This window comes from Theropithecus gelada, chromosome 15, assembly GCF_003255815.1.
Source record: "Theropithecus gelada isolate Dixy chromosome 15, Tgel_1.0, whole genome shotgun sequence".
NCBI classification, from domain to species: Eukaryota; Metazoa; Chordata; class Mammalia; order Primates; family Cercopithecidae; genus Theropithecus; species Theropithecus gelada.
This window is the reverse complement of record NC_037683.1, coordinates 110435386-110463064: the sequence shown is the minus strand read 5'-3', so window position 1 is coordinate 110463064 and position 27679 is coordinate 110435386. Positions and strand designations below refer to the sequence as shown.

The 27679-nt window shown below is 49.4% G+C and overlaps 1 protein-coding gene across 8 annotated transcripts in view; it reads right to left on the bottom strand.

Annotated features, from left to right (window-relative positions):
• Positions 1-7538: 7538 nt before the first annotated feature.
• The window catches only part of PTCH1 (patched 1), a 76081-nt gene continuing 55940 nt past the window's right edge, over positions 7539-27679 (bottom strand). For 4 of the 8 annotated variants that reach the window (XM_025360340.1, XM_025360345.1, XM_025360346.1 and 1 more), the window contains exons 16-24: positions 26518-26660; positions 24282-24465; positions 22697-22977; positions 21043-21180; positions 18263-18405; positions 14316-14415; positions 13552-13806; positions 11398-11947; positions 7539-10881 (exon numbers count right to left, since the gene is read on the bottom strand). In XM_025360340.1, the coding sequence (XP_025216125.1) occupies positions 11399-11947; positions 13552-13806; positions 14316-14415; positions 18263-18405; positions 21043-21180; positions 22697-22977; positions 24282-24465; positions 26518-26660 (1793 nt within the window). In that variant the 3' untranslated portion in view covers positions 7539-10881; position 11398. The remainder of the gene's footprint in view (positions 10882-11397; positions 11948-13551; positions 13807-14315; positions 14416-18262; positions 18406-21042; positions 21181-22696; positions 22978-24281; positions 24466-26517; positions 26661-27679) is intronic. The other 4 variants (XM_025360344.1, XM_025360341.1, XM_025360343.1 and 1 more) reach the window with 1 other exon arrangement.

Below are 27679 nucleotides of genomic sequence, written 5' to 3'. Positions count from 1 at the left end.
TTTTTCATAATAAAAAATAAAGCACACTAAAATAAGAATGCACATATGTGTCCTTATGTTTTATAGATGATGTATATTTCTAGAGATAGAAAGAGGTAGATTTTAAGGTTCTTTTTGTCAGGAACTGTCATATGCATGTTTTTATCCTGCACAGAACCTAGCGTGGTGCCTGGGTCTAGGGAGGGTGCTATGCTCTGAGCTAGCTTCAGCGTGAGCAAGCAGTGGAAGCAACCAGTAGCTCCAGAAACCGTTCCCATCGCGATCCTTTAGCAAACTCAGGAATCCATGGCTGCCTTTCACCCTTACCAGCACTGCAATCTCTGGGAAGTCATTTAACCTCATAGAATTTAGCTTTCTCATCTGTGAAACAGGAATAATACTGCAGACGCATTGTAGGTCTCATTAAAAAAAAAAAAAACAAATACTGTACTAAACCGAGAGTACTATGTTCCAGGCTCTGTTCTAGACTTTGGGAATAAGCAGTGGCTACAACAGTAAAAAATTCCTGTCTTCCAAGAGCGAACATTATTCTCGTAGTGTAAGAAAGAGAAACAAATACATTGGCAAAATATAAAGGATGTTAGATAATGGTAAGTGCTATGGAGAAAATTAAGTAGTAAAGGAAGAGGGGATATGTTGGGTGGGGGTGGGGATTGGATTTGCAACTTTTTTTATTTTTTATTTATTTATTTATTTTATTTATTTATTTATTTATTTATTTATTTATTTATTTTTTTTTTTTTTGAGACGGAGTCTTGCGCTGTGTCACCCAGGCTGGAGTGCAGTGGCGCGATCTCGGCTCACTGCAAGCTCCGCCTCCCAGGTTCACGCCATTCTCCTGCCTCAGCCTCCGAGTAGCTGGGACTACAGGCGCCCGCCACCACGCCCGGCTAGTTTTTTGTATTTTTAGTAGAGACGGGGTTTCACCATGTTAGCCAGGATGGTCTCGATCTCCTGACCTCGTGATCCACCCGCCTCGGCCTCCCAAAGTGCTGGGATTACAGGCTTGAGCCACCGCGCCCGGCCTATTTTTTATTTTTTTGAGAGGGAGTCTCGCTCTGTCGTCCAGGCTGGAGTGCAATGGTGCGATCTTTGGCTCACTGCAAGCTCCGCCTCCCGGGTTCACGCCATTCTCCTGCCTCAGCCTCCCAAGTAGCTGGGACTACAGGCGCCGCCACCATGCCCAGCTAATTTTTTTTTTCTTTTGTATTTTCAGTAGAGACAGGGTTTCACCGTGTTAGCCAGGATGGTCTCGATCTCCTGACCTCGTGATCCACCCGCCTCAGCCTCCCAAAGTGCTGGGATGATAGGCATGAGCCACCGCGCCCGGCCTGGATTTGCAACTTTAAACTGGGTGGTCAGGCAGGGTCCCAGTGAAGAGACAATATTTCTACAAAGACCTGAATTTCATAAGGGAATGAGCCACGTGTCTGCCTGGGAGACTGATATTACAGGTGCAGGAATGAATAAGTGCATGCCCTGAGGCAGAACAGTGCCTGGTGTGTTTGAGGAGTAGCAAGAAATAGCACCGGCGGTCTCTGCAGTGGCTAAAAGTGCCTGCTTGGTTTGGTGCGGAGATGTTACGCTCCAGGTCAGGGAGGGATGGCAACTCTTTCTTTAAAGGACTTGATAGTAAATGTTTTAGGCTTTACAGGCCATGTGGTTTCTGTTGCAACCACTTAACTGCCATTATAGCACAAAAGCAGGCCTAGACGAGACATAAATAAATAGGCAGAGCTGTGTTGCGCAAACGTTATTTACCAAAACAAGTTGGGTCCAGATTTGGCCTGCGGGCTGTAGTTTGTGGACCCTACTCTAAACACATCTATCATGCTCTGATTTTGAACAATGAAAGGAAAATAGTGGAAAACATCAGTACATAAAACAAAGACGCTGCATTTTAATGATCCCTCTTTCTATTTTCACTTTAGAACACCGCCTTTCTCATAAAAACCACCTGGGTGGTGTAGTGAGAAATGCCTGTCCTTGCCTCAGCTCTGCTGACTTCTTCTAACCCAAGTACGGCCCTTTCCTCTGTCCTTCTGAATTCACCTCCATAATTCCTTATTTCTTATCCTTGCCGCCCTGCCCCACGTCTTTCTCATCTTTCGTATTTCCTCCTGCATCTTCGCGCTCTTTCCTGCTCATTTCTAGTCTCTGCCAACATCTTATTTATTGGGTTCACCTAGTGAGAGAAGCTATAGCATGGCACATACTGAGCAGGAAGCGGTGGCTTTGGTTATTGGTATTACTGCTACCCAAGATGGGGTCCGACTATCAGTGTTTTTATCATGGATAGATTTCTAGTGGCATTGGTGCTGAGGGTGGGTGTCTTGGTGGAGTCAGGGAGAGAAGGCAAGTCTTCCCAGGGAGAGGGAGTGACAGGAGAGAGGAGGGAATTCAGAAGGGGTCAAAGGTGACAGGTCAGGACTGCCTATGCATGTGGATGTGTTTGGGCAAGGGTGTGCATGCATGATGTATGTTTTACAGCCCTCAGTGGATACTTTACAGCTCAAAGTGGATTCTCAGCAGCAGAAGAATAATTCATACATTCAGGCTTCCTTCCGTACTTACACTTTGAAAATCCCACCTTAATTGTGTCTGCCTTATGATTACAGGCCATTAGAGGCCATTAGTAAATGAACTATGCGATTTCAATCGTGAAATGCACAGTCTCTTGTGAAATACAAACCTAGTTTCACATATTAATTGCTTCTAATTAAGGAGGAACATTTTGGCCAATTAGCTTTTGGAATTTAAGTGGAATCAGAAGGATAATTCAGAAATTTGCTAATTGCTTCCTCCACTGCAGCTGTTTGCCTTTAGAGCAAACATATACTGTCTGCATGTGATGCTGCGTACACACACGGATGGCTGAGAGGCTCGGAAACTCCACTGCTAGAGTCGTTGTGTAGATAGCGGTCACCGTAATGTTGGAATTAGCAACATGAAACAAACAGAGAAGAAAACGAGGACACTGAGAGAGAAAAACATAGGACTGGACTCTAGAGGTCCAGGTTCTCAATCTGACCCAACGCCCGGGGCTGTTAGCTAACACTGGACGTGTCATATCACTTCTCCAGGCTTCCTGGATACAAGACGGCGAAGGTCTCTTACAGCTTATGATGAGTTTCCATGACTCATGACAAGCTTCCGTGATTCGTGGTAACCTACCATGCTGCCACGTAAGTGGAAACTGTGTGAGAAATGCAAAAGCATCTATTGACAGAAGGGCCGAGTATGCCCATGGACACCGCGTGGTCACAATGTGAGGATCGGGGCTGGCCGCTGCTCTTGCAGTCCATGGGTTTTTTTTGAAGGAGAAGATCTTTGTCTCTTGGCACCCTTCCATTTTATCGTTTTTCATACCTCTTCCCTAATTTCAATGGCCTTTTCCTGGTTTCGGTGGTACCTTGGTCTTTTCCCCAGTACTGGCCTCACTTTCTTTTTTTTTTTTGAGACGGAGTCTCGCTCTCTCGCCCAGGCTGGAGTGCAGTGGCGCGATCTCTGCTCACTGCAAGCTCTGCCGCCTCCCAGGTTCCCGCCATTCTCCTGCCTCAGCCTCCCTAGAAGCTGGGACTACAGGCGCCGCCACTATGCCTGGCTAATTTTTTTGTATTTTTATTTTTATTTTTTTATTTTTTTTTTTTTTGATACGGAGTCTCGTGCTGTGTCACCCAGGCTGGAGTGCAGTGGCGCGATCTCGGCTCACTGCAAGCTCCGCCTCCCAGGTTCAGGCCATTCTCCTGCCTCAGCCTCCGAGTAGCTGGGACTACAGGCGCCCGCCACCACGCCCGGCTAGTGTTTTGTATTTTTAGTAGAGACGGGGTTTCACCATGTTAGCCAGGATGGTCTCGATCTCCTGACCTCGTGATCCGCCCGCCTCGGCCTCCCAAAGTGCTGGGATTACAGGCTTGAGCCACCGCGCCCGGCCATTTTTTTGTATTTTTAGTAGAGACGGGGTTTCACCGTGTTTGCCAGGATGGTCTTGATCTCCTGACCTCGTGATCCGCCCGCCTCGGCCTCCCAAAGTGCTGGGATCACAGGCTTGAGCCACCACGACTGGCCTGGCCTCACTTTCTGATGTCTGACCCAGTCCTCACCAATGGATAGTTCTGCTCTTGCTCTTAAACCACAGCGGAGAGCCTGCTGGTGGTCTCCATTCCTGCCTTGTCTTGCTTTTCCTCTCCTCTTTCTGTAAAATAGGCTCTCAACACAAGTCCACCGACCACCGCTGCTGATGGAGGTCTGTAATTATCAAGAGGTTTCTCTGGCATCTTGACTTGGGCTTCATGCTGCACTCCTCATTATTACATAATAACTCACCAGTTAGAACTTGCTCATCAATCCTTCTCCCACTACAGGAATTTTTCCTTATAAAAATAAAACAGGTTATTATCTACCATCCCCCTTTCCATAGCAATACAAGCTGTTGTCCTTTCTATATCGTGAGGAGGTGTTATCATCACTGGTTCCTGCCTACTCTGTGGGAATTCCCTTTTGCGGGGGCAAAAGGAACAGGGCCCTTCCGGCGAGAGGCTGTAGAGAGAGTTTGCCCTGAGAGATGGTGCTGTTGGCTTAGGTGTTTCGTGTGCTTGCTTTTCTTCTGGGACTTTATTGTTTGCCTTGTTGGTAGCTTACATCACATTCCTATATCTTCGGCCGCAAGCCCTGTGGATGGGAAGCAGATGAATTAAGACAACACTCTCCAGGAAAGTGGGATGCACTGTGGACCCTCGAATAACGTGGGAATTAGAGGTGCTGATCCCCTAGCATTGAAAATTCATGTGTAACTTCTGACTCAAAGACCGAGGCTACTCCAAGATGGTAGCCTACTGCCAACCAGAAGCTTTACCCATAACACGGTGACTAACACACGCTTCGTATATTACGTGTATTACATACTTATTCTTAAAGTAGAGTAAGCGAGATAAAAGAAAACGTTATGAAGAAACTGATAAGGAAGAGATAAAACCTATTTACTATTCATTAGGTGGAAGTGGAGCATCACAAAGGTCTTCATCCTCCCTGTCTCCACGTTGAGTAGGTGGAGGAGGGGGAGGGGGATGAGGGAGAAGAGGAGGAGGAGGAGGAAAGTGAGAGAGGGAAGAAAAACAGAGGGAGGGGGAGGAGGGAAGGCGGAGGAGTCGGTCTTGCTGCCTCAGGGTAGGCAGAGTGGGAAGAAGATGCATGTGTAAGTGGATCCATGCACTGCAAACCCATGCCGCTCCAGGGTCACCTGTGAGACATGCTCGCGTGGCAGTGCTGGCACTGCGGCTGCGGCTGCGGCTGTCTCTGCAGGGTGGCACCGCTCGCAGGGGCCCGACTCATTCTCAGGGCAAACACCGTCTTCACAAAACTGGTTTTCTCTACAGCCTGTCACCTCGAGGGCCCTGTTCCTTCTGCCCCCCACCCCGAAAAGGGACCTCCCCGAGAGCGGGCAGGAATCCGTGATACACCCACCACCTCGCGGTGCTGATGTGCACGCTTTCTGTATGTGCTTCCCATACACACCAAGCTTGATTTGGGCCATCTCTATAATTCACCCTTCCTGAGGCCCACCGTGTTCCTAACAGGCCGGAATATCCCTTCCAGATCCTTCTGGTGGCAGTGGTTGGAATTTCCTGGCAGGGAACCTACGCAGAAAACGGTACCTGACATGCCCTCCTTCACGACAGTGCAAAGGATGAAACAGATTCATGTTCAAGGCGTGTTCTCATTATGCGCAGCCTTCGTTAAAAGTAATTAAAACTTGGCAAATATTCTTCTCAGATGATTAATAGACCATCTCCACTTCTCCTTTTGGGAGGCCGGCTACCAGTTACCAAAAATGAAACACCTGCCTTTACAGTGGGCTGCTGCCGAGACGTAGCAGGACACAGCTTTCACAACGCCGTGAAATACCTCTGTTGTGCCAAAAAAAATGGAGCGCTATGTTGACCCAAGTCCTGAATAAATATGGTGGATTTGGGGGCACAAGTCTGATTAAAAACTTCTCCCTAGGCCAACGTGGTTAAAAGTTAAAAAGTTAGCTAGTTAGCTAACTAAGAATATAAAACTGGATGGTAGCAAATGGCCATTTTGGTGGTATTAAACATGTCTTAGGGAAAGCCTGTCCCAGTTTGAATTCCAATTAATGCAATTACTATTTTCCATATTCAGATTCAGGGAGCACATATTCTCTGTAACTTAAATGAGCCAAATTATCTGTTATGTGTAGTACTGAGGGCGTTGTATTACCTGAACATTACCTGGTCAGAATTTGCTGTGCTACCTCAAATGCCTCCCAAGAGGGGCTCAGTAAACACGAACTATTCCCATAGCAGTGCCCATCATTTCTATGGGGAGCCCTTGTCATTTTCACGATGGGAACCCTGAGGCAGAGTTGGTGACTGAACTGGGGTTCAGAGTGGCGTCCTCAGGACGGGGCTGTCCGATTCTCACTCAGATGACTCTGGCCAGTCCCTGAGGTCCAGACCTTGTCACCAGCATCGCTGCTGCCACCCTTCGGAAGTTTTCAAGGGATACTTATGTCTTTAATTTACAGATGAGGACACACAGGCTCTGGGGTTTTAAGAGACTTGCCCAAGCCAGTCAAGTGGGTGACAGGGAGCCCTCTCCGTGGAAGGGCGGAAGCGGGTCTGGCCTGGCGTGGCTCCCCCTCCCCTCTAGGAAAGGGGCCTGCACTCTCCACCCAGGTCCTCCCTCACCATGGGGCGAGCACTAAGAAGGGAATTCCTCACTCTGGACTCTCAGACGTAAGAGCCACGCTTCTGGCCTGGGCTCACCCACAGAGGAGCATGTGTTTTGTGAAAGAACTGCACAGTGGAGTCGGTATCTCTGTGCTGTTTCCAGATCCAGCCCGCACTGGCCCAGGAGCCGAAGCCAAATGATAGAACCTGGCCACACTCGGCTGCAATTTTGGGGTCACCTCTGCTGGTGTATCACAACCCCCAGGACAGACGGTTAAAGCAGAGATTCCTGGACCTCACTCCGAGATTCTGATTTAGTAGGTCTGGGGCGATGTTGGATTCGGTTTTTCTAGCAAGCTTCCAAGGCAGGCGATTCATGGACCACACTTGACTAGTACTGGCCTATGTTACCTTGTCTAGAGATGGACTGGCAGGGGTCTTACAGCCAGATAGTAAATATCACAGTCTCCGCAGACCATAGTCTGTGTGGCAGCTACTGAACTCCGCTGTTGCGGCAGAAAAGCAGCCATCAACAGTATGTGCTGCAACAGGCACAGCTGTCTCCTCGTAAACCTGTGCAACAGGACATGGCCAGCTGGCTGTGGCTCGCTGACTGCTCTGCAACTCGCCCATGCGCACGGCAGTGGGGACCTTATTCAGCCCCACCACTCCTTGCTTACACAGCTGTAACGTGGACATGATATTCCTTGCCGTATTTTTCTCCATGCCTATGATGAAATCATTGCGTACCAGGAAACAGTTAACGACTGTTCTTTATCGGGTTCAATCAGTTCCCTATTATCTTTGACACTGGTTAGAAGTATGACACCTTCACTGATTAGGATCATCTTTGAATTTGGCTTTCTTTATGTTCCCTCATTATTAGGCATCACATAAGGGAAATAAGTATGCTAAGAGAGATGACAGAAGGACTAATTTTGATGGTTAACTTAGGAAGTTTCTTGGTATGAGAAAACAAAAATAGGGCTGGGTGTAAGAAATGAATTAATGGGTACAGTGTACACTGTCTGGATGATGGTCACACTAAAAGCTCAGCCCCCACTTTGTAATACATCCATGTAACAGAGCTATGCTTGTACCCACTATTTATACAAAACAAAAAGGAGAAAAACATAAAACTGCCTCCATCAGACACAGCAAAAAAGAGTGTCGCAAGGTCAGCAAGATGAAACAACAGTTTCTGATGGCTCCAACACTGCCTCTCCCAAGTATTTTAAGGAAAAAAAGCATTCTACAAACAAAGATATAACCAACAAGTTATATTATTTTTTATTCATGTTAGAATTTCTATCAGTGTTTGAACATTAATATTTAGAGAGTTTGTACATTTTCACCTTCCAAGGTTTGAAATGAGAAGCATGCTAGGTCACCAATGGTAACTAATAAACACTTGACAATTGCATGAATATCCATTCTGCTCTGACTCTCTTAACACTGGTAAACATTTTCTTTCCTTGCTGTAATTTACAATGAAAACTGTGCCCCACTCATGTCTCAGCAAAGTTCCAGACATTATGGATTCATCACATATAAATTCTTTAAAAATATACTTCTGTCAAAAGACTTGATGACTACTATGTACACTACAAAAATAAATCTTCATATAAATAAATTATATGGCATACTTTTATCTTTGTAATTGAAATGACACAAACTCATTTCCACCAAAATTGGCAATGAGACCCAGTTTGAATATTTATTTCCTTTAAACTCCTTACCCTAAAACCTACCATGAGTCCTTAATGTCAATGTTATATACTCTGAACTATTTAACATTAGTAAGCACTCTATACAAATAAAAATTCTGTCCAAAAGTAAAACATAGCTGTAATGTTTCCAATAGAAATAAAATCCCTGCATTTTTTTTGTTATAAACTGGCATGACAAATACTGTAGAGGAAAACATTCTTATGATACAAAATTATAAATATCAGCAAAGTTCTTTTAAAATTAAAACATCCAAATGAACAAACAGGACAGACAAAATAGAACTATTAAGAGAGAGAAATTCTAATTCCCTGCCAGCCCCCCAGTTCTCCCTCTGCCAATGTGACTATGGGAGGAAGTTCTACACCGTGCAGAAATCAGGGGCCGCACAGGCTCTGGCGCACCACGAGCTGGGCTCAGGAAGGGAGCGAGGGCACGCCAGGAGCCAGAGGGAAGTTGACTTCAGAATTTCGCATCGTCCCTCCTCCACGCAGGACACGTTTTCTGAGCAGAGCTGGGTGTGAGGTCAGCAGACCGTGTGGGTGACAGGCACCAAGACAGCAGCAGGGGGTGGCCAGGGTCCCCAGCAGAGTCACACACACACACAGCCAGCGGCCACAAGCGGCTCCCAATCTGCGTCTTAGAGTTTCGTGGTGCGTATCAGGGTCTGAGGTCACTACGCTGCGGGTATTTCTGGGGGCCCATTACCTCTCCGTTCAGATTTCCCATGTAATTTAAAAGGGAGTAACAGGAGCTGCCACTCGTGAGCGCCTCACAGTAGCTCAGGCTTCAGCCCTGCAGGGACCCCACCCTTTCCTCTGACTTCTCGTAACAAGGCGCTGGTGTGGACTTGGAGGGGGAGCCGACACTGGGTGCTTCCCTGACATGTGCTGGTCTCTGGCTACAAGGTGAGGGAGCCCGCACCTCAGAGCAAAAGAAGAGAACCAGTACACAAGCAACTTTAAAAATATGCCTGGCTGAGACCTGCCCCTGCCTACATCCTTCAGTGGGGTGTATCTACCCACCTGCTTTCCCATATCACACTGAAAGAGCACTAATGACGGGGAGCATGGAGACGATGTTCGGATTTATTTAGGAAGTGCGCACCCTAAACGCTGGTGCACGAAGAACCCCTCTGGAGCTCTTATCCTACAGAATGCCTGCCTCTGCACCACCACAAAGCATGCTCACCGCTTATTTTTAAAGAAGATGCAAACGGATCCAGAAGGCCTCAACCAGCTGCTCCATCTAAGAGAGGGAGTTTAAACTACAGGGACTCAAAACATCATTTCTGGGTGATTGTGGGCCAAGAATTAACCAAATAGGTTTTTCTACCTGTGACAGGGCCACATCCACTCTTGAATTTGGGGGTGTTGGGGGAGGGGTCGTGTGTATATTGGTTGCGAGAGGGGCACAATGCTGCACCTTTTTAGAGTGTACATACTCTCAGAGCCCAGCCAAAGCTCGGCACCAGGCATGTCACCCAATTCTCTAACACCCACGATGCTGAACTGATGTGCGCTCCACACCCTGAGGTTCCAGCATCCATCACAATGATCCGGGAGAAGGAGCTTATTCCCCTGAAGCACAAACTGGGGTCCTGGATGGCAGCCAACGATCGTAAGAGATGCCGTGGACACAAGGAGAATCTAGCTTTGGCCGGGCTGATTCGAAAGGATTGGGTGGATGTTTAGGGCCAGCCCTCACCAGCACAAAGTAATAAGAGATATCCTGACGCTTCCAGCCTGACTAGGTCAGAGCCTACTAAAGGTTACAGACAGTGCAGAGAAACAAGACAAAAAAAAAAAAATCACAGTACAGTACATGGTGAACTCACACACGTGTTCACACGCACAGCCAAACAAGAGGACCGCACACAACGACAGCTAGAGAAGCCACCAGGATTAACGTGCTTTCTTCATATCCGCTCATTAAACAAAAAAATTACCACGCATAGCGTGTTTGAAAGTTAACAGTAACATTTCATACTACCACAGGGTTGTGATATGCAAATTTAAAATATTTTAAACAGAAACCTTTACAAAATAATCCTATTACATAAGCAATATTTGCATAGAATTATACAAGTAAATTATACAATATTTAAGCAGCAGCAACATATGCTGGAATTTAAGACTAATGAAGCTTGGTTGTGGCACGGAGCCCAATGCTCGAATACGGACAGGCCCCGCTGTGGCCTCCGCACTCTGGGGCAGGCGTGGAGAAGCCCCAGGTCATAGCTTTACATCCTTCCTTCCTATATTACACATGTGTACACCTCTTAAATATTTATAGAAATATTTAACAAAATAATACAATCGGTTACAGTAACAGTGAACTGCTGTCCTGGCACAGGGCATCTTTTCCGTAGCTCCAAGCAGTTCTCTTCAAGCAGTTCCGGAAAGAGGTGGGGGTGGGGGGTTTCCAATCTTTGGCCTCTTTGCTTCAGATTTTAATCACCCTTTAAAAGGAAACAAAAAAGGAAGTTGAACAGAGTAAGAGGTGTGCGAGTCCATATTTATAAAGTACAAAAGCAGGCGGGAGTGATCTTGGTATTAGAAATCACGAGAGTGGGGTGTGGGCCTGAGGGGTCCCTGAGGGCTGCTCGTGACCTCTCCCTTCATCTGGGGGCTGGTTACACGGATGCGTTCCCATGTGACCAATTCGCTGTGGCATGCACCTCCATACAGACTGGCACAGGTAAAAGGTGGTGCTGTTGGTGCCATTGTGGCACCGCACCGACCCTCCGCAGGCCAGCAGCAGGGGAAGAGAGCTGGTGTGCAGCTGGGCCGGTCCCCCAAGGATGACAAAACTCCAACACATCAGCCTTGCTCTAGGGATAAAAGGTCACTGGGGTCCAGCGTGTGATGTGCCCGAGTGCCGCGGCCCCTCGGCGATGCCGAGAACCCCAGGAGAACCTTGCCCTCCTCTCCGCCTGGCTCTAGGTCCCTCGGCTGCCCTTGTCAGTGGCACACACCTCAGTTGGAGCTGCTTCCCCGGGGCCTCTCCTCGCACTCCACGTCCTGCAGCTCAATGACTTCCACCTTCGAATCCCTCCTCTCACACCGGACATGGAAAGGCACGTGGGGGTCCTCGAACAGGCCATGGTCAGTCTCGGGGTAGCCCTCGTAGCCTGGGCAGAGCCCCCCTCGGGGGTTCCGCCCAGGCCCGGGGGCAGGCGGTGGGTGCACAGCGACAGTCACGGAGGCAGAAGCCGTCACAGTGGTGATGGGCTGGCAGTAGCCGGGCACGGAGCTGCCCATGGCAGTGGACGCTGGGTTCCGAGGGTTGTGAGAACGGGCCCCGCGGGGGCCCCAGCGGTCCCTATTGCTAGGGCCAGAATGCCCTTCAGTAGAAATTTCAAAAGCGTCTCTGCGCGGTCTGTAGGGGGGTGGCCACAAGCCTTCTCTGGGGGCGTCCCTGCGGGGCTGCTGGCCTTGCCGTCCGGGAGGCAGGGACCCTGAGTCCAGGTGGGGCTGCTGTCGCGGGTTCGAGGGTGGGTGATGCCTGGATTCGGGATGGACCACCTGCAGAGGGCAAGGGTGGGTTAGAAGGTGGGGGAGGGTCTGCCCCAGGCTGGGCATGGTCTCCGCAGCTCCCACACCTCCCTCCTTGGGTTTCACCAAAGACTCAGTCAACCCGGGGGAGCCCATGGGGGCCTTCCACCCACAAAAGAAAAGCCCGTTCTTCTAATAACCTCCAGGACCTGGCAGAGGAGCGTGTTGTTTGAATCCTGTTTCCAGGCCTTCTCTGACACAGCTGGCTGGACACGTACTGCTGTTGCCCATAAATGTGGGCTGTGGTCAGGGCATCCAAGCTGCTGCCCCCCTACCCTGTCCAGTCCTGCAAGCCCTGAGCTGCTCTTCTCCCAAAGCTGCTAAGTGTGCGGCCCTGGCTGTCCTGAGTGCAGGACGCTGGCAGGACTGTCTCTGCCTACTCTGTCCAACACAGCAGCCGCTCCAGACGTGTGGCTGCTTCAGTTTTAATGAACTAAAATCCGAAATCCAGCTCCTCGGTAGCCCCGGCCACATTTCAAGCGCTCCCAGCCACGTGTGGCCGGTGGCTCCCGTCCTTGAGAGCAGAGGGCACTCTCGTCACCGCGGAGGGCTGTGGCGGGCAGCCCGCTTCATCTGATTGTGAAGAATCTGGTCTCTGCGTCTCTATACAAAGCACAGAGCAACACAGTGGCCACATCAATCAAAAGGACCGTGACCAACTTCAAAGTCGTTCAGCTTGTACCTATTTTTAGGCTCCCGCTGAACAAAACCAGATTCACACTGCAGCTCAGCGGGGTCGTCACGGGGGGTAGGAGGAGGACAATTCAGGTTATTTGGTTGGCCTTTCTCTCTTTCACGGAAGGGCTGCTCTGGCCTGGGACTGGAATACCCATTTCCTGGAGGGACAGCAGGGGGTCCTCAGTGGAGCAACATGAGCCTCAGAGCCTTCCTTGAGTTTTCGGGGCTGAGCCCATCCCAGGGAGCACAGGGCAGAGGGAAGGACCCAGGTCCCTGGCCCTCTGAGGAGGGGCCCCCAGGCTCTGGGTGACCTCCTGAATCACTGAAGGCCAAGAACTCAGGGGTGGTTCTCGGCCTCTCTGCTCTTTCCTGCCACCTGGAACATGAGCTTGGAGCTACAAAAGCTACGGTCAAGTATTTAGACAATAATAATGAACATTGTGTCAAGAGCAATGAAACCTAACAGAAATGAGAGAAGAAAAAAACCTTACTTCCGCGGGCAATAAAAATACTACTAGTTTTAGAAAATATCACTCAAATGACATGCACCTTAAGGGGGGGGGCGGGAAAGGCAAAGAATGTTTTATCTCTGGCCTTTGAAGCCCAAATGTCCTCACCCCGAACAGGACAGATGCTACTGCTTTGTGCAGTGACATTACTGGCCCTGCCCCTTTTTTATCCTTTATGAGATCAAACCACAGGAAGATGGCATTTTTATAGTTGAAAAGAGTTGAATGTTGGCCATCTCCTATGATCTGACCTAGCCTGTACTTTATCTCTGCATCCCATTTGCCTGCGTGATGTGCTGCGCAGAGCGGACAGGAGCCCCGCGGGACCACCGGGCCCACTACCTCGGTGGGAAGACCCCTCCCTCCCCGTTCCGCAGGGTCACTTACAGTGGAGTGGGCGAAGACGGGGTTTTCTGTGGCTTCCACGATCACTTGGTGGGCAGGGCCTCCCGCGCCCTGCTGGGCCTCATAGTGTCGAAGCTCCTCGCTGAGGCCTGACACTGTCGTCTGGGAACTATACTCGGAGTCGGAGGAATCAGACCCGCTGTGCATGTGGCCGGGGGGCATGGCGAACCGGACCACGCTGGGGGGTGGCTCAGGGGAGGGTGTGGGCAGGCGGTTCAAGCCGTTGGCTGGAGACACCTATTTAAGGGGATTCCATGTTACAAGTGTTCTTGTCCATTTACCTGCTGGCCACGCTCAGAGTTCAAAGCGTGGTGTTATTCAGGGGCCTCTGTCCTCTGCCCTGGGGCCCTGCGCACTGTGCGGTATTAGCCTCCCCCTTTCTACCACCTGGAGGATCCTCGGTCCCGCAGCTGGAGCAGAACTGTCCTCTGCTCCACACTGGAAAGGTGGGATGTGTACTTTTTACCCTTGTGAAGTCCGATTATGTATCTCAAGGGGAAAGTCTTCATTTACTGTACAAAGATCTGTAAGACCCAGGCTGCAACAGGTTGCTTGAGAGGAACCGAACCAAACCCGCCCTCCAGCCCTCAAAGCCGGCACACCGAGGAGGAAACTGACAGGCCCCAGATGTTTACTGAAGAACGACCAGCAAGTGGGGAGGCAGCTAAGTGTAGAAATGAAGAGCGGCACAGGAAACACAGCACTCAGCCGGCCTACACGTGGGACATCCCCGTGTCACTACTGACCTCAGGATATGGTCCAAAGAAAGACAAAAGCACGGGAAGCAAAACCAGCCCATTGAGAACGCCGAGGATGGTGAGGATCGCCAGCACAGCAAAGAAATACCTGGGAGATCGAGAGGAAACGGGAACAGGCGCTGTGACAGGGTGGATCGCGCCACCCTCCGTGTGCCCGACACGGCAGCATGGCAACGCCAGAAATGACCGAAACCCACCCGCTGAAGAGGCTGTTATCCAACCGCAGTTCGCATTCAACACAAGGTGAGCTTTTGTTTTTGTTTCTTTACCTTATGGCTTTGAGGACTACATTCCACAACCCAGAGTGTTAGTTCATGAAGGGAAGAAAAAAAAATCAGTTTGTTAATTTGCTGAACTCTGATGGCATGTAATGTTATTTATGAATGTGTTACACAAACACAAAAATATGGAATGCGACCTGAATGGCTGGGCAGACTGAAAGCACAAACACAATGCCGAGGGGCCCCGCTCGTGAAAACCCAGCAGAAGCAAACAAATGAAGTGAAGGGTGTAGAATTTAAACAATTTAGCCCAGGAGGAAAAGCAGCCCCTTCTGCAGGCTGCTAATCCACTGTGAAATGCTTCTGCATCTTACGGCAGAATCTCTAATTAAGTCTCTAGTGTATCAGGTAAGGCTTTCCCTGGGCTTTCATTAATCACAACTTTCTGCCTAGAATTCTGTGAGTTCCAGTTTTACCAAATAGCTCCAATTGCAACCTTTTTAGAACACAGGAACCAGCTTTCTGCAAAGAAAAGGCTGCCCAATCTGTGGGAGCCGGGGCATTGTGCTGGGCGAGGGCGCTCCACAATGGCGGGGCTGCTCTGCCGGCCAATCTTTTGTTGAACAATTTAGCATCTCTGAATACTCTTGTTTTGCGTCAGCCAATTCAAACATAAAGGCCGCAGCACCATGGCAGAGGAGAAGAGTGCACAAGTAGTTCTGCTTTCCCACCATTGAGGGCTAAGGTCTGGAATCCTTCATGAATACCAAGGTAAACCTGTCAGCCAGGGACAGCCTCTGGCGGACACTCTGCACGGCTGGAGGGCACGGACTCCACACAGGATGCGTTTCTGGAACTAATGATTTCTGGGGCAGCTCGGATGGAAGTGGGCTGGGGTGGGGGAGAGAATCAGGATGTTCTGGGAAGAGGGAAGGCAAGATATCTATCTGTTAATGGTCCTCTGGTTCATAAAATTAAACAGGCAACCAGTGCTGCCGTGTCTATATATGTTTTGACATCAGATGAAAGGAGAGAGAATCCCTGCAAAAATACAAATACCTCGCAGCTATTGTAAACACTCAAAACTTCTGAACTGCATTAGTAAAAGCCAAGCAGCCAGTGTCTTGGTCTAATGTAAACTGCTGGAACTTTCGGCTGGGGCACGTATCAGCAGCCACATTAAGACATTTGCATCCCATCCATCTAGCTGAAGCATAAACAGGCCAATTAGGTTTCTGACGGCTCAGCATATACAGTGTCTGCTCATGTATTTGACCTTGGTGAGGCCTTCATCAGGTTAATCCATCCCGTTCTAGAAAATGGGAAGCCCTTTTAAGTGCTTGAAAGAGGAACCCTGATATTTCTGGGCGGGAACAGCCCCGGTGACAGGAGAGTGCTGGGATCCTGGCTGCCGGGTTTCCAGCTGGGGGCTCTAATTCAGGCTCAGTTTCCTCATTCAGCGTCCCCCACAAGGCTGAGTGAGACTCTCCTGTAAACTCATGAGACCACAGCACACCTTGCATTTCCCCTGGTTTTGCCTGTGAACTCGTCTCTGCCCCCAAAAGACCTTAAGCTACACAGAGGGATATGGGGGGGTCCCCATTATTTGCTGTTGTGCAAATGGCACTTACGAGGTGCTTGTTATATTTGTGTTAAATGAGAAAGTAAATATGCAGAAGAAACTCTACTTGACATTGGGCTTTTATATCATAGCGATAATACGTCAGTGCCTGAAAAAGTGGATACTAAGAACAAAGGAAAAGCTAAAATCAAACTAAGAACTAAAATAAATAAAACGTAGACCAAAACATTTAACTCAGTTGGGCAACGATCTATTTGGTATTGGCAAACAGGAATTTAGGAACTGGCTTGCTGGCTTAGCAGTAGTTTGTGCTGAGAAGTCTAGCTCCATGGACACTGCAGGGAGGTAGCTGGAGATGCAGACCCAGCCCTCACCCTGCCTCCCGCCCCCTGACCCCCGAAATCAGCCCTGCACTTAGCCTCAGATGATTCCTCAGCACATCGGTGTGAGAAGCGCTGGTCTACAGCGATCCCACTTCACCATCACTCTACGCAAAAACTGCAACAAGCAAGCTTGGTACTCATTCTAGGAAGGCAGCCTCCACGATGCCAAACCGCCCAGTGGGCTTTGCCACAGGCCAACCCATGGACTCATCTTTCTCCCGTAATAAAACTTTGGCTAAAACTTCTAGTTGAAACCGTCTTCTTTTTACTCAAAGACGAGAAGCCTGTCTCTCTCTCTCTGACGCACACGCCACCTCGCAGCACTGAAGCCAAACAAACCCATCGCTTCTCACAGCTGGTTGTGCCCTGTCACGGTTCCAATCCTGGACTATCTTTTACTTATGGGGGATTCTGGCCTTAGCGCTCCATAAAGCAGCAGGGTTCCATCCGAGAGCAGCTCCCTCACAAAGCTATGGAGGCTGCTCAAAATAGCAAGTGGCTTCCTCCTCTGCAGTTCTCAAATTCTTTTCAGAAGGAAAACTCACTGTTCTTTTATATTTCACAAAGTCATATTCTTAATTAAATCAACTGGAAATGACTTGCCTTGAGATCCAAACTAGGCTTAGATTCCCAAGAGTTGACACCAAAGTCCAATGCTGAACGCTTCCTAATTGTGGGGACTTGAATATGAAATCTGGGCACATCATTTTCACTTCTTAGAAGAATAAAGTCAGGTGAAAAATTTAGGTATTGTTAAGCTTTCCTTTCTACAGTTTGAAGGAGAGGGAGCATCAGTCAAATCTGGCATCTCTTTCTACCGATGTTTCTAACCCGAGACACCAATAATGGGCCACCTATTGGGTGATCCTTTGGCTTCAAGCTGTGGAATTGTCCTTGCTGCCAGGCCCAAACCCTTTATCTTCTGTTTCCAAGATATTCCCCAAGACAGCTCTAGAAGAGAACCTGTCTTCATACCTCTGAGTATCTCTAAGTTAACAAATTCAAAAGAAAGCAGAGTCACAATGACGAGATGCTGCAATGTACCAGATACAGAAGGAAATAAGCAACCAAGATCGCCTGAGTTAATGATAATGATTTTTTTTTTTTTTTTTGAGACGGAGTCTCACTCTGTCGCCCAGGCTGGAGTGCAGTGGTGCGATCTTGGCTCATTGCAACCTCTGCCTCCCGGGTTCAAGTCGTTCTCTGCCTCAGCCTCCCGAGTAGCTGGGATTACAGGTGCGCGTCACCGCGCCCGGCTAATTTTTGTATTTTGAGTAGAGATGGGGTTTCACCATCTTGGCCAGGCTGATCTTGAACTCCTGACCTTGTGATCTACCTGCCTCGACCTCCCAAAGTGCTAGGATTACAGACATGAGCCACTGCACCCGGCCCAATAACAATGATTTTTTTTTTTTTTTTTTTGAGACGGAGTCTCGCTCTGTCGCCCAGGCTGGAGTGCAGTGGCCGGATCTCAGCTCACTGCAAGCTCCGCCTCCCGGGTTCACGCCATTCTCCTGCCTCAGCCTCCCGAGTAGCTGGGACTGCAGGCGCCCGCCACCGCGCCCGGCTAGTTTTTTGTATTTTTTTAGTAGAGACGGGGTTTCACCGTGTTAGCCAGGATGGTCTCGATCTCCTGACCTCGTGATCCGCCCGTCTCGGCCTCCCAAAGTGCTGGGATTACAGGCTTGAGCCACCGCGCCCGGCCAACAATGATTTTTAAAACATGTCTCCTTGCACACGCCTGCTTACCTGACAATGAAGTCGAACTCAGATCCCGCAAGCATCAGCACTCCCAGGAGAGTGGACACGGCGCCGTCCAGGACGGGCGCAAACATGTGCTCCAGGGCAAGCACAGCCCTGCGGTTCTTGTCACCGATGGCTGTCAGAAAGGCCTGTGCAAGGAGGATGTTCACAAGATCAGGTTCCTGGACTTCATATGGTAAGTGCTCAGCTCTGTTCTAAATGCTACAAGCTCTCAGAACTGCTCACACCTTGCTGTTTCAGCTGCTAGAACGTGTAATCAGAGTAGCTCAACTAGCTGCATCTAGACTTAAACTAAGATGACCTCTTCATGACACTGGGTCATATTTGGTGTTGACATAAATCTTGAACACAATAAAACCAAAACTATATAAAATGGACAGAAATGTCCCCTTCTTTTCACTGCTACTCACCCCTAAGTTTCCCCTGCTTAAATGATCTCACCCCACTCACAGGTGAGACCTCCAATTCCCACAGCAACAGGATCCTGGCTAATGCACTGGATGGCCAAGAGCTTAGCTCAGTGTCCCAAGTCATTGGGTGCTACACACACGTCCTCACGATTATGTAGAGGTGAGACCTTCTGTCGCTGTTTCAGGCTGTGTTTGTAGCACATCTAAGCACTATGAGAGTATTGCAAGAAATACACAGGACTGTACATTTGAATCAAGCCCTTTCGAATGCTGTGTGGACACACCCCTGTCTCTCCTGCAGTCCTAAAGCTCTTCCAGGCCAGGAATGCTGTTGATACTTAATGGGAACTTTGCAGAGTAGATTCTGGAAGATCAGACTGTTGGCCTGAACGTGTGACCCCTGCAGGGCGTGTTAAGCCTGGCACAAGTTCTCTCTCTGAGGTTCAGGCTGTTCCGCGTTACGCCGAGAGGAGAGCGCTGGGTGTCTTTGGCAGGATGCGTTTCTACGCCTTACCTACCCGCAGAAGGACTGAGACGGTCGTTCTCCCTAACAGATGAAAAAATACCAATATACAAAGGTGTGCTAAGAGTTTTCATACTTTTCTCTCAAGCAGGTTCTACTCTTTCAGAGCTGGTAAAGATGTTAGGGTCAATATGGCTGCCTTCGGCTCCTGGCAGAAGGCACCAGCGGGGTTTTTAGCCATGCTGCCTTACGTCGTATTTGGGCCTCGAGGCCATAAGGGCCACGTTGTGATGACCCCGTCACACGCTGCTTCTGTGTTATCGAGACAGCAAATGAACGGGAACCCACTGATTTCCCGAAGACATCCGTGGAAGAAGAGACTTCTTCACAGCCTTATTCCACCATTTTACAAACCTCAAAAGAGCAGTAACTGGCAACTCTAAATGCAGTTTCACACGGAGGATGAGAATACTGAAAATGGCTTGGACTCGAGGTCCTGGAGTTTAGAGACTATAGTGAGCATTTCCATGGTAAAAATCTGCTCTGGGGAACTGTTTGCCATGCTAGCTTCCAAAAAAGGTGGTTTCCATTTGCATCAGAATAAAATAACTTGTGGATTCTTAACTCACATGCAAATTTATCTCCCTTTTGAAGAACTGTATTAGAATTATGGGTTTTCTAAACTCTAGGCTGGCACTCTTCTTTTTTAAAAAATAGTCCCTCCTCCCAGCTCAAAGGAAGAAAATAATTTGAGCAGGCTCAAAATTTAGAGAATATTGTTTCTGTATTATTGGCTTTTTATGATACACTGTAAAAAAATGGGATAACTTCAACAAAGCGTTCCTTCCAAAACACAAAAGTTTACAATCTCTCAATTGTATCACAATAGCCCTGGAGAGACTGCAGAAGGCACAAGGCTGCGGCCTGTGTGGAGACATGCATGTGCCGTGTGCGGAGCCCAAAGGGAACCCACGCTGGAGACTGCAAAAGCAATGGCGGAAGTGACTCGGTCCAAGCCCAGCGCTGGCTTCCTAGCTAGGGTATTTCGTACCTCGGTATTTAATAGGTGAACACATTTATTTATTGAATGCCTACTGATAACCCCAAATTCTTAGGCTCTAATCTGCAGATGGAACATAATTTACACAGTTGTGAGGTTTTGGATAATTCTTTCATAAAAGTATACGACAGATTTATCTCTTGGGCTAAAGATTCCTTCTGAAGTTTAATTACCTCCAACAAAGCATTCACAGGGCAAGGCATAGAAAAAGAGAGGGGAAAAAATGTCTGTTGAAAGCAACACTGGTTCTCTTACTTTCTGCTGTCGTGAATGCAGAGGCTGGGAGGTCTGAGGAGCTGGGTGGGCTTAGGGAGAAGAGCCAGTTCCCCGGGGCTGAACAATGGAGCCTCCACTCCTAAGCCCGAGGGTACTTCCTTGGCTGCCAGCTCACCTCACCCTCAATGATGCCATCCCCAAGCCTGTGAGCATGGTCTCATTTTATCCCCACTGTTCCTGTTGTTTTTAAAACTGTGTATGCCCACCCACACACTCACTGCATCATCTGCCTTACGAACAAACGTCACAATGTCAGGAATCATGGGGGTATAACGACAGTCAACGTCAGGTAAGCACGGCCCTTCCAGGCCCACTCCCACACACCAACCCTGCACTGCCTACGGCTGACAGGGCCCACTGCCATGTACCTCCCGCACCCCTCTCCTCAGCCTCCCTCGAGGGAAAGGAATCCAGAAACCTCACAGACTCTCCTAGGGGGCCCCTGTGCCCGGAGGCCTCTTCGCTGCCATGCACAGGGAGAATGCCAAGGTTCCCACTTGGAAACAAACAGAGCCGTTGTTTTTCACAAAGTTTCTGCTTCAAACGTCTCCCATACCAAAGCAACATGAACGGTGAACTCCACTCCTATGCCAACAGACGCGATCAGGATGACCACGGGCACGGCGCTGAGCTTGATTCCGATGAGGCCCATCATGCCAAAGAGCTCGACCGTCATCAGTGCCAGGACCATCACCTGGAGTGGGGCACACAGTGGTCAGTGGGCGGGCAGGTCACCCTCCGGGGCTGCCCACAAGGGAGGCCGCCAGAGGGCTAAGGTGTCCTCGGTTCAGATCAAAACAATGAACGGACTGACTTGCTTTAACTCTGGACACCACCTTTACTGCCTAATTCATCTACCCGCTTTGAAGGGAGACAACAAAAAACATACAGAACGACTCCACCACAGCAATCCACGAGGAATTACACAAGCAGGGATGCACCACTCAGCTACGAATGTCACCTAGATTACAACAAGATCCATCTCTCCTTCTCTTGGGTCTCAGCCGTCAGAAACCATCCGTGAACCCATCATTAAGTATTTGGTTGCCTCACTCTCCGTTCTAAAGAAAGCGGATGGGACGGGGTGAATAAAAGTTCTTGCAGGTCAAAGTAGTGTTGCTTTTGTGGGCGAACCTGCAGGGTAAGTGAAGATGATCTGGGGCCAGGTAAGCGGGGAGGTCGTCGTCAGCTGACGCGTGTCAGGTTACAGGACCCCTGCACTTTGAAGAGCTGGGGACAGCTGGGGTGGACTGAGCCGATTGCCAAATCCAAGGAAAAGCTTCTTGCCTTTCATCTTCCTTGTAAAAATTTGTGGGGAAATGGAAATGAAATCTGTGAGTTAGATTTGGGGTTTCTTGGTCCAAAGGGGAGAAGATACAAATAAACAAGAAGTTACCCAGATGGAAGAGAAGGAGAAAAATGATCTTTCTTTTCTGGGGGTGGGCGGTGGGCAGCGGTGGAGGGAGGGGAAGGAATGATGAAAGATGGACAACATCAATTGCTAAGTGCCATGAAAACTCTCACAGACTAAACATTTACCTTTTAACGTACCTGCTGCTCAGACTCAGGGTGCAGACACAAAATCTGGCCTCTGTTTTTATAATTTTGGCATTTTAAAGGCTACACCACAGTTCACAGAATTTAAACACTGCCACGGTTTTATTGGACTTTACATGAAACTTACGTCAAATCTGAGAGTATTTTGAAGAAGGGATGCCAAAAAACAGGCTCGTAATATTAGTTTATCATTTTCCCCCGGGACTTAAAACACACAAAATCATTTTCTCCATATGTCACTGTCCTAACTTCTCTGATTGTCCCCCCATGTTAAATGTAGAAGAACCTGCTATGTTATTATTAGGCCTGGATGAGGTCACAGAATGACACTTTTCAATTAAAGAAAAAATGAGCTAGGCTTTGAGTGTTTTGATTTAATACATGCTCAGAGTTGTGATGGAAAGTGTGCTTTAAAAAGTCCCCTATCTTTCCACAAAAATCTTCAAGCTACAGGAGAGAGGACCTAAGAATGAGGCCATTAGAGGTTCCACCTTAACCATGGCCCTCACCACCTCCAGTAGAATAAACATATTACGGATGATGCAAGCTATACCCTCCTCCAGAGGCCCAGACATAAACCTAACTTCCCGGCTGCAGAAAGAGCTATGCTGAAAGGAATCTGACTTCCACAAAGCCCCTTATAATACACTCACAATGATCCCGGCCGTCCAGGGGTTCAGAAGGAAGACGGCGCACACGAGGAACGTGCAGGCCAGCACCACGCTGATGAACAGCAGCAGCCAGTGGCGGAGGTCGATGTACTGCTCCCAGAAGAGGAAGGGGTAGCCGTTGGGGTAACTGGACAGCCCCAGGCTCGTATAGTTGCTGCAGATGGTCCTTACTTTTTCAATCGCCTCCACAAAGTCTGAGGTGTCCCGCAAGCCGTTGAGGTAGAAAGGGAACTGGGCATACTCGATGGGCTCTGCTGCCGGGACTGGACAGAGAAGGGCACAGGTTAGGAGCAGCCCAGGGGAGAGGAGCATCCCAGTTTCAATGGAAAGAGAGAAGAACTTTGCATGAAAGCTTACTGACTGCTCTTCTACATGATACAAAGGACAAACAACGCTGATCACAGCCTCCAGGCCTTTACAATCTTCCCATTTGGTTTAAAAACGTTTAACTCTGTGACCTGCGTATTTTTTAACATTCAATTTTAAGCTTCCAGCAGTCATTCTTTCTGAGGGGTCTAAAAACTCCAGGCTCACATTCTGGGAACATTTTTTGTTCTCTTGACACACATGAAAATACCAAGTTCACGCAGTTTGATTCAATCACCTCCAAGAGCAAAATAACTCGAGAGTCCTGCTTTCCTGAGAAAAATGCTTAACTTATCCTTTTAGCGACTGAACAAACTTAAACCTTGTCTGCTTCTTTTCTAATGCAATGCTAAGTCTTCAGCAACAGGGGAAGAAATCCTTACACAACAAGCATTTAGTTACTGCCGTTGTGTGTTCCAGACCCTCTGGGGTCATTCAGTTGACTTGCTAAACATGATTTGCCCTATTATAATCTCAACTATAAATTTTCATTAAGACAAGCCTTGGCTGCCTGCCACAGGGCTCTGGGGTTTAGATCCCGGGAAGCACTACTCGCTGAGTCTCCAGCCATGTTTGCAAGGGGACCCGTCTTCTCTCTCACATCCTCCCCGGCCCGGTATCCAAAGCATACGCTACTAATATCTCCGCTAGAAACGCAAATGAAGTCCACACAGAACCACCTTTCAAACTCTGGGCTGAGAGGTGAAAGGAAGAGGACACTGTTGTATACAGACTTCTCCGCTCTGGTTTAAACAGCTTTGACAGAGTGCAGGTGCTTGGTGGCTTATAGGAATGACCCGATGTGCCAAAAATCCCTTCAACACCAGAGTTGACAAAGTGAAGATAAACATATAATCCTCAGCGATAAAACTCTGCAATAGTAAAATAACACTCAACCTGGAGGCGTCCCCGGTGTTCACAGGGAACAGCTGGCACGCGAGAGCAGTGCCTAATGAGCGTCTTAGCATTGAAGCTACGCACGGAGACGAGACGCTTACTTCCCAACGTGATAGAGTGTGGGGCTGTATCCCATTACACATCCTTGTCTGTCTCCCGGAGTTTTAAACGAGAAGAAATTGATTGTTCTGTTTACACTTTTGAACCCTGGGTAGTGTCAACGGACGAAGGCTGTGGCTGAGTTTGGAGAACCAGGGAAGGCACCTCTGAAAGCTCCCAGCGCCCCCGATCAAACACTACTTACCTCTCAGCCTTGTTTCAGGCATGTAGTCGGCCTTGTCGTGGACCCATTCCGGTCGGTGCGGCCGGATGTTGGCCTGGGAGGCAGCGTACGCGACAGGGTCATTGCTGACCCAAGCCGTCAGGTAGATGTAGAAAGCGCTGGGATTAATGATGCCATCTGCGTCCACCAGACGCTGTTTAGTCAACTACAAAAACGGGAAGAACAGAGGCCTTTGAGAATGGGGTTGGGGGTAAACACACTTCTGCCTTGAGAGCACAGAAGCCGAGCTTCGCACCAGCATCACAACAAAGGACAGAATGCCCACTGTTGAAAGTGTCGAAAATCCCATCAGAACACCTTTGATTTCTTTCAATGTGCACTTATCAGAGGATGCAATCATTGGTGTGTTTATAACAAACACAGTTCTGCAGATGGCCCAGGAATTGGCTGAACCAATTAAATCTGAACGCTAAAAGACCGTCTGCAGCCAAGGCAGAGAATGAACAATCTGGAGAAACATATTTATAGGAGGGGAAGGGGGAGAAACCTGGCAAGAATCCCCATGCACGCCTGTGTGCAGTTAACCTCTGTTGTTAACACTGAAGGAAATGCCACCCAGTAAATGGAGGAGAGCTATAAAAATAAAACAACATCTGTATAAATTTTGCTAACACTAGCCTCCTATGACCTGTGGATTCAAAAAATGCCCAGTGCCAGAAAGTGCAAGGGACGAGTGTACACCCTCGGCCTCGCGGGGCGATCTTGTTCCCGGAGGTCGCTGGACTCGGCAGGCCGCGTCGTCTGCGTGGCCAAATGTGCCCCCTCTGCAGGAGGGCTTGTGGGCTGAGGTGGGGAGCTCTGTGGGACTCGGTATGTGTATGTATATTTTATACACATAGAAAAGTTCTGTTTCCTGTTTATTTTAGATTCGGGCCTCGTTCCTCACTTTGGGTCTTTTTAAAACAAAATGAAAAACACCAGTGACAGCAGCTCCCAGAGAAGGAGTGAAGGAAAAAGGAGCAGGGAGAGAGTGAGAGAACTGGACTTCGGGAATCTGGATTCAATTAATCCACAGGATATGTAACAACTGTACGTCCTCAACACATCCCTGGAATCACACAGTGCAGCCCGTGGCCTCCGTGCATGAGGCACGCCTTTCTCCCTCCCAGGAGGCGGAGATGATATCTGGGGGCCCGGCCCAATCCCGTTTGTCCCACAGTGTCCCTGGTCCCTCGCCCAACCCCGCTGCCTGGGCACCTCCCTGGTGTCTCTGAGGCAGACTCCTCTGCCCGCATCCTTGGGAAACGTGACGGTCTGCTGCCTGCTGCTGTGAGCTCGGAGTTTCACACTCCCTAACAACTCTGAACAATGTACTTTGTAAATCTGTCACCTTGAACGCCAGCAAAAAAGGAGACGATAAACAGAGCTGCTGAGAAGATCATTAGTATGACGGTTTTCTGCCTGAAGGTGAAGCAAGCAAGCTACAAAGAGCCGAGGGAAGAGGCTCTGAGGAAGCTGAAGCAGCCCTAGCCCGGGCCCCGTGCAACAGGAAGAGTCCAGACACACTCCTGAACATACTTGCGGAACCAAAAGGGGTATGCTGGAAACCAAACGGCAGGAAGAAGATGCAGACACAGGTGGAGAATATGATTCCCAAACAGACACAGTTATTACCGCAGGAGTGAGCAGAATGGCGTGGCCACTCCGATTCCAAGGGTGCACGTTTCTGTTTGCTTCACTCATCACAGAGCGATCTGTCTACTCCTGGGGCCAGGGCCACCCAGAGATCTCAAATTTAACAAACCCTCCTATCCTGCTATCACCTCTCCAATCTCCTAACCCACCCACCTACCCCCAAATTCTGCTCATCCAAATGACCGCTACCCAAGAAACCCATCTTTCCAAGCTTGAATACCATGAAGGCCAACATGGTACCGAGTCCTGGAACTGAAAGGATCACACGCTGCTGCACTTCCAACACTGGAAAGAGCCTGCACTCTCTCGGCTGCACTTCATTCTGACCACTGCTCTGGCGGCAGGAACACGCCTGCCCCATTTGACAGATGAGGAAAGCGAGGCGCCCTGGCTGGCCTGAGGTCACACAATCCGCTGGTGGGAGGAGGTGAAGTCGAGTGACCCAGTGTTCCTTCTACCAGCTCCCGGTGCCTCAGGTCTCCAGAGAGCACAGGGTGGGGTCACACGCTGTGAAGCGGCCTCCGCCAGGGCACGCGCCCTCGGTGGGCAGCAGCTGCGGTACCTGGCTGATGTCGATGGGCTTATCGCGGCTGCCGGTTTGCACCAGGAGTTTGTAGGCAAGGACTCCATCGTCTGATCCGTTCTTGTAATTGTTCGGCATGATTTTCCCGGTTTCCCAGTCACTGTCAAATGCATCCTGAAGTCCTAGAAACGGCAAACGATTGTGACGCGTTATAACTCGCAGCCGGAGGGACCTGGTCCTGGTCGCAGCGGGGCGGGCGGAGGAGAGGGAGGCGGAGGAGAGGGAGGCGGAGGAGAGGGAGCAGGGCAGGGGCTCAGACGCCCGTCAGAAACACGCCCTCTGTTCCACATCCACTTTGACTGACAGCACTGGACTTTCATGAATGAACCGCAGCCACTGCTGAAAACGGGGAAGGAGATGATCTGTTTCTGTGAAACAAACACTCCTATTTTACCTTAAGGAAAACTGCTCTCCTCCCTCCGCCCCATGACAATTACAAAAGACGGCAGGAGCGCGGCGGAAAGACACCCACCAGGGTCATTCCCCGCTTCGTGCCACTCGGGGTGCTAAGTCACGGGTTCTTCAGCACACCCAGAAATTCCACGCGGAGGGGAAAAGCATACTCCAACTCCCAACTTCAAACAGCAGCTCAGCTGCTTCTGGAGCCCAGGGTGAGCGAACACGATTCTGTCAATTTGTTCCATCTGTTCGACTTGTGGAGCTAACACAAGCTGTGGGATCCGCTGCCAGGTTGTGTAAAGATCACAGCCAACACCTATTCACTCTCGACTGCTCTCTTCCTCTCTGCCACCCTTCCCCGGGAGAGGGGGTGGAGGAGAAGGAAGGGAAGGCGCTCGTGTGCGTGCAGGGAAATACCTCACAGGGTAAATTTGGATCCGATTGAGAACAGGAAGCCACAGGCCAATACAAGGAGGCTCTGTGAGAACAGATGACAAACCACAAGCCGGGGAGGGGAGGAAAGAGCTTTCTGGGCCTGGGGGATGGGCAAGCCCGCCAGTCCACCACACACAGCTGCGCTTGGCCTCGGTAATCAAAACCATCATTACAGACCTGACGGTTTGGCTGCAGCTGTAAAGAGATAAGCGTGTTGGAAGAGAAAACAGGGCCCCGGTGACCCGGCCTTAGGGTCTGAGCGCTGGCTGGTGCGCACGCTCTCTGGGACACCCCCACCCCCTCACCC